At 39.9% G+C, this 17,980-nt stretch overlaps 1 protein-coding gene across 7 annotated transcripts in view; it reads left to right on the top strand.

Moving 5' to 3' along the window:
* Positions 1 to 17,980, top strand: part of LOC129354005 (glutamate receptor 1-like) — a 114,747-nt gene that overhangs the window by 5,372 nt on the left and 91,395 nt on the right. For all 7 annotated transcript variants that reach the window (XM_055023481.1, XM_055023477.1, XM_055023476.1 and 4 more), the window contains exon 2: positions 1,659 to 1,793. In XM_055023481.1, the coding sequence (XP_054879456.1) occupies positions 1,659 to 1,793 (135 nt within the window). The remainder of the gene's footprint in view (positions 1 to 1,658; positions 1,794 to 17,980) is intronic.

The following is a 17,980-nucleotide window of genomic DNA, read 5'->3' as shown; positions in this document are numbered from 1 at the left end:
AATCTGACCTTATGACATGGATGAAAGAAAGAAACCTATTAAGTTTGCTATAAGTCACGGATGGTAATAAAACACCAAGCAGAAACTTTCTGGAGGTCAGGAGAAGCACAATGTGTAACACTTCATAAGGTGTTAAACACACTCTCTCTGACTTAAAGTAAAAAATGCATCCAGTGTGTTAAAGTTGTAAAAGAGGTAGAGACCACCAATTCCTTAAGATCAACAGTCTTGTACTAGATTCTGTTGGTCTCATATATACCCTTGATGAAATAATCTTGTTCACAAATTAGGGAAACATGGAGTGGGAGATCAACAGGTCTATTGGCGCAGCGCCTGCTGTGAAGCAGGTGCAGTACCAGTCTGTTGTGATGTAGAGAGAGCTGAGCCAAAAAGCCAAGCTCCCAATTTATCTTTCAATCTGAATCATAATTTCCTTCTAATGCTCTGGTCCAATGATTAAAACTTCTGCTTTGTCCTGGTTTAGCTGGAGAAAGTTCTGTGCCATCCAGGTCTTTAAGTGCAGTGATTGGCTGAGGGTCGTCCCGAGACAATGAGATATATGTCATCAACATAAATTTGGAAACTGATTCCGTGGTTCCTGATAACTCCACCAAGCGGCAACATGTACAAATTAAAAAGTAGAGGACTTAAAGTAGAGCGTTTACTTCGGCGTTCCCCCAAAAAGACCTTGCAGTGTTGTTGCTCAGAATAAAATGATCATGAAAACAGCTCTCTCTTTGTTCCAGAGGACCAATAAGGTGCTAACCAGTCAGAGTTTAAGTGTTCACATTATTTTCATGAGACCCTGAAAACTATTATGAGAAGTGGGTGTGAGTGGCAGGCAAATGATAGAAATAAGTGCCATGCTGAGAGGCTTTTCACAGCAATTACTGCCAAACACTGACGATTTTTAGCCACAATGATGAAGCCTGACTGAGGGATGAATCATGAAGCAAGAGGTCCCTTTTATTGATAATGTCAAAATTTGTTTTGTACAGTTTCAGAATCATCAGGATGGCAACTCAGAGGTCTGAAGTAGACTTGAAATCTCAAGAATTGGTTAAATTTTGACATGATTACCAAAGACTAGTGTAAGAAGCACCATGGTGCTTTTGTTTAAAGGACTTATAGGACTTTAAGATACTAGTTCAGCCTGTTTAAAGTTGAACATTTTGGAGCCGCTAGCCCAAAGAAACAAAAATGTCATATTTTTCATAGTAATGTGAGACACAGCCTTCAAAATTTTCTTTCAAAAATTTGGAAAGCCAAATTTGATTTCTTTTTACTTTCACAAATGTGCTGTGCTTTCTGCCAGTCTGCAGCTGTAATTGTGTTTAAAATTTGTTTTGAGAGGGACTGAAGTAGGGAATAGATTTGTACTTGAACACCTTTAAGAAACAAGTCCTGCAGCAGATTGTGCAATTTGACCCATTTTTATTCATTTGAAAGGCAGGATCTCACATCTTCTACCTTTTAAAATGCTGCTGTCAGACATACAAAGTACACCTTTTATGCATATTTTTGTCTTTATATAATTATTGAATTGTACCAGTCTTACTAGTGCTCTATAACAAAGTGGTGTCCTAAAAATGTAAAATAGGGGAAATGTTCAGTTTTTTCCAAATCTTCTACTCACTTTGTGTTTTCATATTGACTAGGAGGCCTTTTCCCCACTGGGTCCCATGAGTACGAAGTGTTTCGTTTCGCCCTGGCACAACATCAGGACGTCCCCAAACTGGTGCCACAGGTGGACATGGTGGACATTGGAAGCAGTTTTGCCATGACTTATGCTTGTAAGTGAAAACAGCTGTCACTAAAAGCTTTGAGTGTGTGATGGAGTGTGAGTGTGAGTTTGGGAAAGATTTCAGATTGTCTGTGAACAAAAATACTTCAGCCAGCATTCTTTGGGGGGCAAGACTCTGGGAAGACACCTTGACGTTGATTCTTCAGGAGCCTATTTCACTGAACAGTGTATATTTGCTGTTGTTTATTGCATTTTGGTGCAAAGGCTTATTGTGGTATGTTTATTTTGAAAAAACATCCACATTAAAAAAATTCAACTGTGTGAGAAACACCTTTACCAAAAACAGACACATAATAGTCCTAAAAAAAGTACTGCAAGTCAAAAAGGCTTCAGCATCCAAAGAATATAAAATACTTAACACTAAAAAACATACCTATGTAAAAAAAGCACCTTTAAAATAAATAAGAATGAACAAGAGAGTCTACGAACCTCAGCTTGACTTCAAAATGTAACTTTGCATTTCTAAATTAAACTTCTAAAACATGCTTGTTTGAAATCTACTTTAAAGTTCATTCTGAACTCTAAAGTAGATTTGGGACCAGTGACTTATTTTGTTATTACCTGACAGGAAGAAAGGTGGAGAGAAAGGTGGAGGACATGCAGCAAATGTCCTGAGTTTGGGCCGAGGACTGAGAGCAGCTGCATGAAGGCCTTTAGCCTTTGGCACATGATGCTGCTGCTTCACTGCTGAGCCATGTGGCACCATGCAAAAAGGCAATTGGATCACCAGCTTGCCATGGACTTTTTAGTTTAAAAAATATAGCATGACTGTGGAAACTCTGTGTGTTGCAGAGAATAGATAGTGTATACTAAATCTAAATTTAGTTCATCTAAATTTTAGTTAATTTAGATGAACTAAAATTGAATCTAGCTAATCTCACGCAGCGCCATGCATGTAAAACCAATGTACTAGTTAAAAACTGTACTAGTTAATCTGGCTGCTTGGAGGAAGTCATAAAGTTTTCAAAAAAAATATCACAAAAGAAAACAAGCATGATGTCACATCAAATGTAACTTATCCCATCCCAAAAGGCTTGGAACACTGAATTCCACAACTTTGATCCCAGTTTACCTTTTATATTCACATTCAAACATAATAAAAGTATCAATGAATGACAGCTCTGAATATATCACTTATCCTGCTGCATTTGATATGGAGCCCTTTAACAGCAGCTTCATGTTTCCAAGTGGCCTCCATTCACTGTGCAAACCTCGTAAAGATATATAACACTGTATATATTTAAACACAATATGTAGAATTCATATCAACATAAATTAAAACACTTTGTGCAAAAAAGATCACGCAGGTTCCTTAAAGAAAACACATGTCAAACTCAAGACCTGGAGCCAACCCATAGCTTGCTACGTGGGTTTGGAGGATTATATGGATACAACTTTCCAGCTTGTCAAAACACAACAGTGGTGGACTTGTATATTATTTTATTAGTTAAATCAAAACAGTTTTTACCTGTATACTACCAAATTACATAAATATGAAAAGATGTTCAATCATATTTAATTTTGAGAAGATTCAGAGACAGCTGTTTATTAATATTTTGATGAACAGGTTTTATTAAAACATTCTGCAATATTCATGATCTATATATGGCTCAAAATTAAAATGATTTCAACACCCCTGATCTAAAATGAGCAGATCATGTTGATTATTAATCATAATTGTACTGGTGTGTAGTTTTGATGTTGAATAACTTGGATTTTAAGTTTATTTTACTGGAATATTTTATTGCATCTGCTGTGGCATCAGACACACTGAGTGACCTGTTAGAGGTTGGTGCATTCTACTGTCGTTTGCACTTGCAGATCATGGATCAGTTCTTTGACCTTTCTCCAGACTTCGTTAAGCAGGCCTGGGATTGGGGAGGCTTGGGGTAAATAGAGGTAGACTTAAAGAGTGCAGCCGACGGCAGTAAATGCGGACTGGAGGGAGCAGAGTGATAAATGGACTCAGGCTCTGGGGACTGTTCGCTGCAGGAGGTTTAGAGAATAGTGGAAGCGTTTTGTTGTACTCTGGCCAAACAAAGAATTTAGATACCAGCCTTCTCACACCTGAACAGTTAGTCCATTCAGAGACTTTCAACTCATTTTAGGAATAAGTGTTTTGAAGAAATTACATCAAGAAGTATATTTTTATTAATAATGTCACATCTGTTACACTCACATTCTGTGAAAACTCAGCAATAAATAACTCTTTTGTTTGAAACATCTCTAAGTTACATTTATAAACAGTAGAAAATTACAAATCCTTCAGCTGTGAGATAAGTACACTCTGCAAAAGCACAAATCTTTCCAAGTATTTTTGTCTCCTTTCTAGTAGAAATATCTTATACTTGAAACAAGTATAAACTAACTTTCATGTAATGTCTGAGCAAAATATAGGAGCTTCTTTAAAGTCAATAATTCCTTAATATTTATAAGTAGTACTAGTTCTTAAAATTTACACTAGTGCTTGTTAAAAGTAAAATAATCTGCCAGTGGAAAAAGGATTCTTTCATTAATAATAAGGATTTATTTACTTCAGACAAGCTCTTATATAGTTATTGTGAGCGGTGTGGTGTGAAAGCAGAAGCCACCGGTCAGACTGGCTGTTCAGTTAGTGATGTGTCTTCTGTGTCGAGGCCTCAGAGTGTGTGTTCAGTAATCCAGGAGGATTTTTATGAAGAGTGTATCGAGGCTTGTGTTGATAGAGCGGGTGTGAAGTTTGAATCCTCGTAAACGGGCCGTACAATGTGGCTGATTCAGGATCTGGCTCATCAGTTTTCTTGCTGATCGAAATACATGGCTAACCCTAACCCTAACCCTAACCCTCACATTTTCATGTTTTATGATTTTATTGTGTGTGCGTTTGCAAATCATTGAAGCTTATGGACCCAATTTTTCCTTGTCTGACAAGATTTTGATCTCCCCAAATAGTTTCAAATCAAAATCAAATCAAATCAAATGTTATTTGTATAGCACATTTCAGCAGCAAGGCATTTCAAAGTGCTTTATATCATAAACACAAAGTCATGCATCATAGAATAAACAATACATTGTTACATATTACATTTCAAATACAATTCTAAACAGGTGGGTTTTTAGTTGAGATTTAAAAGAAGTCAGGGTTTCTGCTGTTTTACAGTTTTCTGGAAGTTTGTTCCAAATTTTTGGTGCATAGATGCTGAAAGCTGCTTCTATTCTCTTGGTTCTGGTTCTGGGGATGCAGAGCAGAACCAGAACCAGAACCTGAGAGTCTGGAAGGTTGATACAACAACAGCAGATCTTTGATGTATTGTGGTGCTAAACCGTTCAGTGATTTATAAACTAACAACAGTATTTTAAAGTCTATTCTTTGAGCTACAGGGAGCCAGTGGAGGGACTTTAAAACTGCTGTTATGTCTCTATCTTCCTGGTTTTAGTGAGAACAGGAGCAGCAGCTTCTGGATCAGCTGCAGCTGGAGGATTGATTTGTTGGACAGGCCTGTGAAGACGCTGTTACAATAATCAATGTGACTAAAGATAAACACATGGATGAGTTTCTCTAGATCTGGCTGAGACATTAGTCCTCTAATCCTGGAGACGTTCTTCAGGTGATAGAAGACTGACTTTGTAACTGTCTTTATGTGGCTCGCAAGGTTCAGGTCTGAGTCCATCACTACTCCCAGGTTTCGGGCTGATCGCTAGTTTTTAGTTGTAATAACTGACGCTGTGCATTTACTCTAGATCTATAACTCTAGATCTGTAGCTCTAGATCTATAGCTCTAGATCTATAGCTCTAGATCTATAACTCTAGATCTATAGCTCTAGATCTATAGCTCTAGATCTATAGCTCTAGATCTATAGCTCTAGATCTATAGCTCTAGATCGTTCCTCTTTAGGTCCAAAAATAATGACTTCAGTTTTGTTTCTGTTCAGCTGGAGAAAGTGAATGCTTCCACATCCACACATTTATCTGTTCTAAGCATTTATTCAGTGATTGGATGGGGTCAAAGATCACCTGGTGATCATAATGTAGAGCTGAGTATCATCTGCATAGTTATGGTAGCTTATATTATTTCCTGTTATAACCTGAGCTTGTGGGAGAATATAAATATTGAGTAAGAGGGGTCCTAGGATTGAACCTTGGGGTACCCCACATGTGACCTTTGACCTCTTTGATGAGAAGTTTCCAATTGAAACAAAGAAATCCCTGTTCTTTATGTAAGATTCAAGCCAGTCGAGCACCGAACCGGAGAGTCCAACCCAACTCTCCAGTCGATTCAGTAATATGTCAAAAGCTGCACTGAGGTCCAACAGAACCAGCACTGTGGTTCTCCCACAGTCCGTATTTATATGGATGTCATTGAATACTTTGACTAGGCCAGTCTCCATGCTGTGGTGAGCACAAAAACCAGACTGGAAAGAGTCAAAGCAGTTGGTCATCATGAGGAAACTATTTAATTGTTGACGCAGTTTTTTTTGCTGATGAATGGGAGGTTAGAGGTCAGAGGTCGGCCTGTAATTCTGCAGTAGTGATTTGTCCAGATTGTTCTTTTTTAGCAGTGGTTTGATGACTGCTGTTTTCAAAGCCTGGGGGAAAACGCCTGATGTGAGTGATGAGTTACTATTTGGATCAGATCAGTAGCAATAACAGGCAGGACTTTCTTAAAGAAATGTTCTAGAGTTATAGATCTAGAACATCCAGACAGCAGGAGCTTGAACTTAATTGACTTATAATTTTATAATTAAGTAGTTTTAAATGGGTCATTTTTCCTGTATTTGTTTTGTTTGGGTACAGCAATGGTTCTGGCTTTAGAGTTGATGTGCAGATTAATCCTCTGATTTTTTAATTTCTCTGAAAAGAAGTTGGAAAGAAGTTCACACAGTCATAATAAATTAACTATAATGCCAAAAAAACCACACAGTAAATCTAGTGTTCAAATGTCTTATATTTTAAAAGGACAGGTATGAATTTTCACTAGAAATGAACTTTAATGATGTGTATGTTACCCTGCAACCTTTTGTGGCTGAGGGTGATGTTGCAAGTAATCTTCCTCCTACGTGTGATTTCTGCAATACAGAAAAGACTAGACATACCCGTTGAGCTTCCATCAACATCCAACGGAAGACTTACAGTAATCTTTTTGGGTACTCAATCTTTTCTATGCTATCAACGACCTTAACGGTCGCGTGGAGAATTGCACAGACTAACTGAAATAACGCTAAAGAACTTATTACAGCAAGAAATCAAAAGATACAAAATCAATTAAGGCTGCAAGCGGCGTCGTGCGGCCCTCACAGCTCCGTCCTATTGGCGACCATGGGGGTTGCACATGCCAATGTGATCAGGACTGGTCTGCAGAGAGACAAAGGCAGTGTTATGCAGCTGTGATGTTGAATTTGGAAGTTATTGAACCTTGATGTTTCATGGTGAATAGTCAACGTTTGGCACTTAGCCATGCCCACACGCTGTGATGTACAAGAAATCTTTTGGTAACTTTGGAACTTTGAGTGTGCTCAGTGATTCTGAAGCCTGTATGTGAAAAACTGTAGGACGAGTTTGAGCAGATACCACTTGTATAAAAAAGACAAAATCACGGCTTTGATCTAAAATGGCCGACTTCCTGTTGGGTTTAGACCATGAGTCCAAGAGACTTTTTTGTACGTCCTGACAAGATACACGTGTGCACCAAGTTTTGTAATTCTAGGTTTAAGCATGGCTTGGGGCTGATCACTTAAAGTGTTCTAGGGGGCGCTATGCACCAAATTTTGTTATGGATTTCTGTTGGTGGATGGATAAAGATCCATCCCAGTGTGTTTTGAGCTGGATGGCCTGAAACTGTGGAATTCAGAGCCAAATGCATGGCAACGGCGTTACAGGTCACTTTGCCACGCCGCCACGCCCACCTGCTCCATCGAAGCTGTTCGGGGTTGGAATCCACAACGTACCAACATGTTTTCTGTCTCTGGACACAGTTTCATGTTGATGAGGTCAAAGGGTTAAGATAGCAGCCACCCATCCATCCCCCCATTTTCTTCCGCTTATCCGGGGTCGGGTCGCGGGGCTAGCAGCTTCAGGAGGGAGGCCCAGACTTCCCTCTCTCCAGCCACTTCTTCCAGCTCCTCCAGGGGAATTCCAAGGTATTCCCAGGCCAGCTGGGAGACATAGTCCCTCCAGCGTGTCCTGAGTCTTTCCCAGGGCCTCTTCCTGGTGGGACGTGCCCGAAACACCTCACCAGGGAGGCATCCAGGAGGCATCCTGACCAGATGCCTGAGCCTCAACTGGCTCCTCTCCATGTGGAGGAGCAGTGGCTCTACTCTGAGTCCCTCCCGGATGACCAAGCTTCTCACCCTATCTCTAAGGGAGGCCAGACACCCTACGGAGGAAACCCATTTCGGCCGCTTTTATCCGAGATCTCGTTCTTTCGGTCATGACCCAAAGCTCATGACCATAGATGAGGGTAGAAAAGTAGATCGACCAGTAAATCGAGAGCTTCGCTTTTTGACTCAGTTCTCTCTTCACCATGACGGACTGGTACAGCGCCTGCACCAATCCGCCTGTCGATCTCCCATTCCCTTCTTACATAATTTGTGAACAAGATCCCGAGATACTTGAACTCCTCCACTTGGGGCAGGACATCCCCCTCGACCCGGAGAAGGCACTCTACCCTTTTCCAGCTCAAGACCACGGTCTCGGACTTGGAGGCACTGATCCTCATCCCAGCCGCTTCACTCTCGGCTGCGAACCGCTCCAACGAGAGCTGCAGATCACGTCCCGATGAAGCTAATAGGACCACATCATCCGCAAAAAGCAGAGATGGATCCTAAGACCACCAAAACGGATCCCCTCAACACCTCGGCTGCGCCTAGGCATTCTGTTCATGAAAGTAATGAACAGAATCGGTGACAAAGGGCAGCCCTGGCGGAGTCCAACCCTGGTCCAGTGTTCCACGACCAGGACGAAAAACACACTGTTCCTCCAAAATCCGAGGTTCGACTATCCGACAGACCCTCCTCTCCAGGACCCCTGAATAGAGCTTGCCAGGGAGACTTAAGAGTGTAATCCCTCTATAATTGGAGCCCACCCTTCGATCCCCCTTTTTGAACAGGGAGACCACCACTCCAGTTTGCCAATCCAGGGGAACTGCCCCCGATGTCCATGCGATATTGCAGAGTCGTGTCAACCAACACAACCCTACAACATTCAGAGCCTTAAGGAACCCAGAACGAATCTCATCCACCCACGGGGCCCTGCCACCGAGGAGCTTTTTGACCACCTTGGCGACCACGTCCCCAGAGATCAGAGAGCCCAACCCAGAGTCCTCAGGTTCAGCTTCCTCAATGAAAGGCATGTTGGTGGGATTGAGGAGGTCTTTGAAGTATTCCGCCCACCGGCCCACAGCGTCCTGAGTCTAGGTCAGCAGCACACCACCCACACTGTAAACAGTGTTGCTGCTACACTGCTTCCTCCTCCTGAGACGCCGGATGGTGGACCAGAATCGCCTCAAAGCCATACGGAAGTCTTTCTCCATGGTCTCTCCAAACTCCTCCCACACCCGAGTTTTTGCCTCAGCAACCACCCGAGCCGCAAGCCGCTTCGCCTGCCGGTACCCATCAGCTGCTTCCAGAGTCCCAGATGCCAAATAGGCCCAATAGGACTCCTTCTTTCAGCCTGACAGCATCCCTCACCGAAGGTGTCCACCAACAGGTTTGAGGGTGCTTTTGGGTGGAAGAATAATAAGAAGAAACAGTATAAAAACAATAGGCCTTCGCAGCGCATAGCTTTGAAGGTATTATTTTGGGGTGCCTAATTTCTTACTTATTGTTTTTATTTACTAATAACTTGTTTTTTTCACCCCTCTGCGTGTATAAAAAACCTGAGGTGGGCTGAGGCATAATTGAGCTCTGCAGAAAGGCAAGGATACTAATTACCAGGTCAGCCAATCTCAGCCAAGTTATTTTAGGATGCAAAGATGACCCAGCATAGATTGACCTGGAATATTGGAAAAGTGACTTAAGTTTTATCGTAACATTTATAAATCTGCTGATGCATTTCTTGGTTCATCCGCGCTCACAGAGTGCAGACAAAGCTCTTCAGCTGTGAGCGCGGGTATTTTATGCAGCAGACAGAATTATCTCAAAACAAAGAAACCACCAAACCCCCGAACTCAGTTAAAGTTGTTATTTGTAAGTAATAAATGAATAATGTCATTTTGTCCATACCTTGGTTAGAGCCAATCACAACTCTCTCCTCCATTTGGTTCCAGTTTTCTTTTTGATCCAGCCACTGTTTCATATAGATAAAGACCATAATCAGAATCACAAACATCATTTACTTGTTTATTCATTTTAAGGCTTCAGGCTGTTTTCACATTGCCCATTTTTGTCCACTTGATGTCACAGCAGCGCAAATGAAGCACCGCGGTTCATCGGCTCCTTCGTCAAACGATTGCAAGGAATGCCTCAGTGTTTAATGAAGCTTCATCTCACCATCACTACTGTAAAGCAAACAAAGCTGGTTTATTGGTTCTCCTCTAACTGCCACATCCAGCAGTCCATCTCACAATGTCACACAAAACAAAGTTGACTTTGACATACATAATGTAAACATTAACTATTGTTTATCAGTGATACAGACAAACAACTTATGTATGCAAATGCAATATTTAGAAATCATTTCATTCTTTTTTTTTTTTACTTCACATTTCAACCAATCAAACTCCAGCTTTTATCATCTTACTTCCTATAAAAGAGCTGGGTCTGAGGCAGGCCTCTCCTTTAGCAGGAGCCTAAGATGGCTGCCACAAAAGACAAAAGGTGACAAAAATTTCATCTTCACATTAAAAGAGAATATTCACATGTACACACTCTAGAACAAAAAAAAATTGAGAAAAACTCAGTGCTTCTTTACAAAAGTTACTTGTGAGTTGATTTAGTCTCATTCCACATTTACTGTGATATTTGTTCAAGAAATTAGATCAATATTTGGTATGATTTTATGTTTCTGCAGTGTAGGATTTTGTTGGCGTCTTTATCAGCAAACTGACCTGTTTTATTTGCCTGGATGCCACTGGAAGCTCCAGAGAGCCTTTAATTTGTGTGCATGGACTAAAACTCCCAACTTCCTTTATTTGAATTTTCTCTTCTGGGTTTGGTGAAAGGACAAAAGGTAAAAAATGGCTATTTCAGAAAAACAGCGACGAGGATATGAAGAAAATCGTGATGGGTCCGTCAACACCGATGTGTCGGCACATGTGTCAAGCCCCTAGGCGAAACCCCGTGTCTATGCACGTATTGCTTTCAGCAAACCTGGTGACCGATACAAGAACTGTTTGGAAATAACACTGGCGCCTCAAACTGTGTCTATAAGGAAGCAAATCTGTCAACGTAATGCATTTCCCAAAAGAATTTATGGTCTTTTACGGTACAGCGTCAATTATGGAGCCTCAAGGCAAATGAAAGGTTTTGCAGTTTGGGATCATTTTGATCTTACATCAGAAAATAAGGTGTTGGTTATCACTTCATTGTTGTTTCATCTGGTTCTTTTCAATTTCTACTTGATCTATCTGAATCCAAATTCAGCTGAAATTCACTCTTAGTTTACATTCATATTATGTTCTGCATGTTAAGTGTTGCATAGAACCATCTTATTTAAATAAATCCAGCTCCTCAATGCTGAGGCATCATAGGGCATCAGAATCAATCCCAGATACACCTATGATAAACTCAGCCATTCTACAAATCGTTAATGAGGCAATGAAGCTTTATTGCTTCATTGCCTCAATGAAGCTTCAAATTGCTTCTCCTTGCAGAGACCAAGTAGGCTGTGCATTAGCAACACTTCGGGTGTCATTGTCTCTCATCACTCCCAGATGGGAGAAATGAGCTCAGCGCTCCCAATAGTCATTTTTCTGAGTTAAAACTTTCACAAGAGTAAAATGTTTGTTTTTGTGGCACAGCTGTATCTTATTTTGAAGGGCATTAGGGCAGTGGTCGAGACAAGATGAGAGGAGTAGAGCTTGTGAGTTTTAGGTCTGGTTCATTTAAGGATGGTCGGCCGATTTTCCAAACCTCTGTGACCACAGAGCCGATAAAGACCTACAGGTTCGATCGGTTCGTGTGTCCGACCACACGGCAGGAGCAACACACCACAACAACTGATTCCAGTCACAAACATCCCGATTCCAGAAGAAAATCCAGTAAAACTCCCAACATACCAAGTATGTTTGATTTAGAATAATCAAAAACGGATGACCATGTAGAAGCAGAAGTGATAGTTTATGGATCATTTTAAGCGATAAAAGACAAACAAAAAGAAAAGACCTTGGATAAAAGGGAGCAGCTGCTCTATTTGCTGCACTCTGATTTGGAGGTGAGTTATGATTTTTCGTAGTTAACATTTTTAACTCAATAAACATAACCACATATAATAAACATATATAAAAAGTTCCCATGTCAACTCTTTGGGATTCCCTCCATTCTTATGTCACAGCGCTTTCTGATTGGCTACCTGTCACATTCAACTGACTCCCGGTCTGGGAAATCCCCACAGTCTGTGATAAAAGGGCCAAGACAATGTTGAATATGACCGATTTTAGATCTGGCATATTCACCACGTAACACACCACACACTGCAGGATGTTGTGAGATTGTCAGAAAGGGGAAAAAAAAGTGTTATCTTACAGTCACCCTCCACCCCCCCAGCTGCAGCAAAATTGCAAAGTCTTGATCAGTCTGCAGTAACAAGACCACTGGACTAGGTCATCAAATCAGTCTGTCAAGCATGTTGCCTGTAGGGATTTCTAATGTCCAGCAGGTGTCAGTATTCAGTGACACAGTATCAATACAGTTTTGCTATGGGTCGAAACGCTTCATGACGCTTCATTTACCATCACTAGAAGAAAATGGATTATTTTTGAAGCTGCCCTCAAGGGACTTTTCTACCTTTCCACTGAGAAAGTTAGAAAATTCCTTTCTCAGTGGAAAGGCAGAAAACATTGTGTTGGTTTTATATTGTGAAGCTTAAGTTGACCACCAAATCCAGCTTGATGCAAAGCAGGTGTTATCTATTTTGCTGTGTTCAGGTTGAGCGGTGCTCCAGCGTTGTGTGACACCAGCTGTCAACCCTTTCACCCCATCAGGGCTCAGGATAATTCCTGCTAACAGAATCTGAGTGTGCTGCAGCAGCTCGCCGAGAAATGTTTGTTTTTCCCCTCAGAAATCACTGAAAGGACGTGGCCGAGCTGCTCCACTCCAACTGTAGAGTCTGTTTCACAGGAGGCAGAGCCCAGCCTGTTTTACATTTCACACAACGGTGGACTGCAGAGGAAACACAGAGACAGAAAGGAAGGAATGTCTGAGAAAGAGAAAAATAAATCAAATAACAGGAAAACAGAAAAGGGAGTTTCTGAAACAGTTCAATCTGTCAAATGGAAATCATTTTTTGCCAGTAGCTTAAAGAAGCGGAAGGAGTGTAAAACATGACTTTGGATCTTATTGTGCCTCTGTATGTTCACAATTAAAAATTTAAACTGTACAGAATTTTAAAAATTAGTTAAGCCTGCAATTCAATTTTGACATTAACAGTCCATTGTTTTAAGCGTCTCACATGGATTTCAATAGGCTGAGCCCAACAGGATGAATGCTCATTTATATTGGAGATAAAGGGTTTTGTGATTCTAGATGTATTTGTAAGTCCAGTGATCAATCAGAATGTCTGGATCTATCCAAGTTTTTCACAGGGAGCTGCACTTCACCTACCTCAGAAAATGGTTCACACTCAGAGAAGAAGAAATCTAGTCTTGTCATCTATCTTCTTCAGAATCAGAAACAGCAAAAGTTTTTTTTCTTTGCTATTTGTTGCAAAGTTTTAGTTCAAAAAATCAGATTATTTACTGACATGCAGTGACCTCAGAGTGATGCTCAGTATATCTAATTACATTCAAACAAATTTGGCAGACACACACGTCTTATTCTTTTCCAGTAGCTCTATTGAAGGAGCTGTTCTTTCAGCTCAGCTACCTTCAAAGGAAGTGTTGCTGTGGTCAGTCTTTTCTGCATTTTGGGTATTTTCACTGTAACAGATACATATTTTTTGGACCAACACAAATCTCCTGAGCAGCCTGTCACATAGTAACTGTGGGAAATGTCCTTCCACTTATCATCTACATGAATGCAACACTTGCTTTGTGCTCTAATGTCATGAGGCTCAAAGGCTCTGAATTTGGTTCATCTAGATTATATTTTGGATTTGATCTTTGTCATTTTTGTATAATTAATCTATAGCTCAATAGAAAAGTAACAAGAGGTAATGAAAACAGCTCATTCTGAAAGGAGCACAAAATAGGTAGAACTGACCTGGCTAAAATGTAATAAGCATGTTTTGTATAACATATAGACCTATACCCACCTTTTCGAAGAAGCCAATTGGCCACCTTTAATTTAAATTGTGAAGAGGAGAAAGACAAGAGTCATCTCTGGGACTCAGTTGCTTGGAGACTTCACAGATTTAAACTTGTGGTTTTCCCAGTGAAAGAATGTTTTCAATGTTGCTATGATTCCCCACAACAGTGAAAAATGGCTTGTGCAGAGCAATTTAGTGGTAAAATATTTATATTCTAAATTCATTTGGCTCAGGTGCTTTGTACACTTCGTCAATGTTGCAGTTAGTTAAGCAAGCAAAGAAATGTTGGAAGAGATTGATGATTTTTTAAAAAGGTAATCCACGGAATCAGCTGATATTTTATGCAGAGGACACATGAAAGTAAAAACAACATAAGAAACAGTTTTCTTACCTAAGATCTCCCTTTTTTCTTACAGCAGATGCCAACAGTCTTAGTCATTGTCTGAGTTTTGATTCTGCTATAGCTTGTTACTAAAGCAGTGACATGCGTCCTCTTTTTCTTTTCCTGAGGAAGAAAAAACAGCAATTCATCTCATAAAGTTTGGGTTGATGGTGTCTCAAATGAAGAGGGAAGTCCATCCTCCTCTCTTTTACCAATCTCAACCACCTTTCTTTCATATCTGCATACTTAAAGAAAGCAAGAGTCTCTTTACTTTGTTGCACATTCTTGTGCTATGTTCCCTTTTGAAAGTTTTCAACTAGACAAAATGCTCTCGCTTTCTCCTTTGAGCTATGCAATCACTCCATCTGAGATAATAACTACGACTGGCATCCATTTGGTCGTGATTTGCTCTAAATACATCAGAAAAAATATTTTAAGAGGACTATTTCTTTTGATGAAAAAAGAACCGTGTGTGATTAGTTTTTCAGAAAACTATCAAGATTTGTTGGTTTTCTATCACCAAAAAATTCTTTTAGACTTGGAAGGCATTTCAGCATCTGAAATGTATGTGTTAAGGGAAGCCAAGAGGAAGATCAGATCGACCACCAGGTAGGTCAAATAAGGTTTTTTCTTTAATGAAATGTGCCACAATGTGCAAGAGTTCACAACCCGGACTCACTCGGAAATAACCACTGAACACAAAGGAGAATACCATGAAAACAAAGACACCGGTGAACTTGAAGATACACTGAGAAATAATCAAGAAACCAAAAACAGCTGCAGCCAGAAAGGTAATAATGAACACGTAAAGATAGAGGAAATGATCAAGAATGACAGGACCCTCAATAGTGACATGCGTCAGGGGTAATTGACTGTATTTTTAATCTCTGCAAGGTCAAACAGATCTCAATAAATGTATCAAGATTGAGATGTTTCATGTAAAATGGAAAACATTTAGTAAGCTTCTGCAGTTTTTTATTTTCACCACCTTTCTTTTTGATAACAGTGACCAGCCTGACACTGTTGCTGATCTGTCCATTAGTTTCTTGATCTGTGGAATATCAAGTTTGTTGTGTAGCAGCAATCACAGCCTCTCAGATTCTGTTCAGGCAGGCTGTCTTCCGTCACTGTTCATCCCCCATTTAGTGCCCATAAGTTCTCAATTGGCTTCAGTTCAGGTGAGGAAGGGGGTCATGTCAGAAATTGTTCATCTTTAATGGTTTTATTGGGTAACTACGCGAAAGACTACTTAGATGTAAGATGTAGAATTATTCATAAACCATTGCTTTAAGAAAACTGGCAAAAGGTTTGGGAGTTTATGTTGAGTCTATCTTCAACCTGAAAAGATTCAATGAGCTCATCTTTTATATTACGGGGCCATAGCAGTACCCCACCTCCACCTTGTAGCATCTCACCCCAAGTGGAGTTCAGTGACTATTAATGATCCACCCATGGACCTCTCTCTATTGTCTGTCAAGAGTCTCTCATTTCATCCATAAAATCTTTAAAAAAGATGTCTCCAGATATTTCTCAGTCCAGTTTATGTGTCTTATTCACCATTTAATTGCATTCTCTTTTCATTATATTTAATTAATATTCAATAATAATCCACATATATTTATATTTTTTCTTCTTTTGCAGTGATGAAGCTTTGAAAAGAGTCAACATTTTGCCAACTGAAGTTAATGAAGTCAGCAACATTACCTGATGCGCAAACACTCCCCTCAGTGGGAGAATAATCCCACAGCAGTGGTTCAACTGCGCAAGACTTGCTCCAAAACTTCTTGTCCTTAATTTTTCAAACCACCACCATTATCCCTCAGATACTGTCCAGGTCAGAAATGATACTGTGATGGAAATTTTCCTGATATTTATTGATGTGGTGACCTTCAAAATGTTCTCTGCATAAAATTCAAAGTGTGTGCATGTCTGCAGCACCAAGTGGTCAAGTGTGTGTAATCTGTTAACGTGACAGATGGGTGTCATATTTTGACCATTTAATAAACCGAAACAGAAAATATTTGGTTAATGCATTCATTTGTTGGTCTTTTTTATTTGCGGAGATTGCAACAATTTGTGCAATACAAATACCTGAAGCTTCACCCCTGTAGCTCCCTCTAGCGCCGATTATGGAGAATTACAACTAAAAAAATAATGATAAACAATGTTTTTCTCATAAAAATACTAGACTAGACCATTAGAGAGTATAGCTAACTTGAATGTCGTTAATGAAGATCATGAGGTTTGCACTTAAGGTAGAACAGCATAGAAAAGCAGGCAGTGGAAAACCAAAGCCGTAATGAATCTGTTGCTGCAATAATAAACAGCACAGTGGCAAAGCAGCTAAATGAAGTCAGCCTCTTTGGCAGAGTAACACAACATGGCATTCATGCTTGTAAATCAGGCAGAACTGAATGGAGGTGGACTGAATAGGAGGGAAATGAATGGAATTAGCAAAGGCAGGCAGAGATGGAGAGGGAAAGTGACACGCTAGCAGAGCCTGTCACACAGTTTTCAATGGAGCTTTAACCCAAGTGTGACCTTGTGCTGACACAGACTCACTTTTGTTGATGCTGCTCCATAAACCTCTTCTCTGTTGCAAATTAGGAGCCCACCATGGAACATGCTAGGGAAAAAATGGAGCTGCCTTAGTTTTCAGTTTTGGTTTGATTGATTTTGGCTGAGTGGTTGGAAATTCATTAGCCAGCTGATAGGAAAATAAATGGCATGTCCTTTGAGTACAGAGTTCTTTATCGCTTTTACTAAAGTCATTTCTCAGGAAGTTGAGTTGTTTGGATACGTCCACCTGGAGTAATGTCACACTGAGTTCCACACATGCAAACAAGAAACGTCAGTTGGATCTTAGCTGGCATGCAGAGTACATGCCTCATTATAAATGACATGTTTATTTAAAGGATTTTTACTGATCTTGTGTAGGTGTTAATTTTAGTGGCAGTTTGAGACAGTGTGTGAAACTATAATCTATAATATATACTCATCTTTAAAATAAAATATAAAAAAAATACAGGATAAATGCATAGTCAGTGATGAAGTTTACTTCAGGCTCTGTGTCTGCCATTACCAGAAGCAGAAATGGATAAAAAGAATATCCACACAACTTCTTGAAATGTCACAATATTGTGAGATAAAACAATTTACAGTATTTTTTAATCAAATCAAATGTTATTTGTATAGCACATTTCAGCAGCAAGGCATTTCAAAGTGCTTTATATCATAAACACAAAAACACAAAGTCATGCATCATAGAATAGACAATACATTGTTACATATTACATTTCAAATACAATTCTAAACAGGTGTGTTTTTAGTTGAGATTTAAAAGAAGTCAGGGTTTCTGCTGTTTTACAGTTTTCTGGAAGTTTGTTCCAAATTTTTGGTGCATAGATGCTGAAAG

Source organism: Poeciliopsis prolifica, unplaced genomic scaffold (genome assembly GCF_027474105.1).
Source record: "Poeciliopsis prolifica strain line A6 unplaced genomic scaffold, Auburn_PproV2 SCAFFOLD101, whole genome shotgun sequence".
NCBI lineage: Eukaryota > Metazoa > Chordata > Actinopteri > Cyprinodontiformes > Poeciliidae > Poeciliopsis > Poeciliopsis prolifica.
Note: the sequence above shows the minus strand (reverse complement) of the source record. Positions and strands in the feature narration are given on the sequence as shown.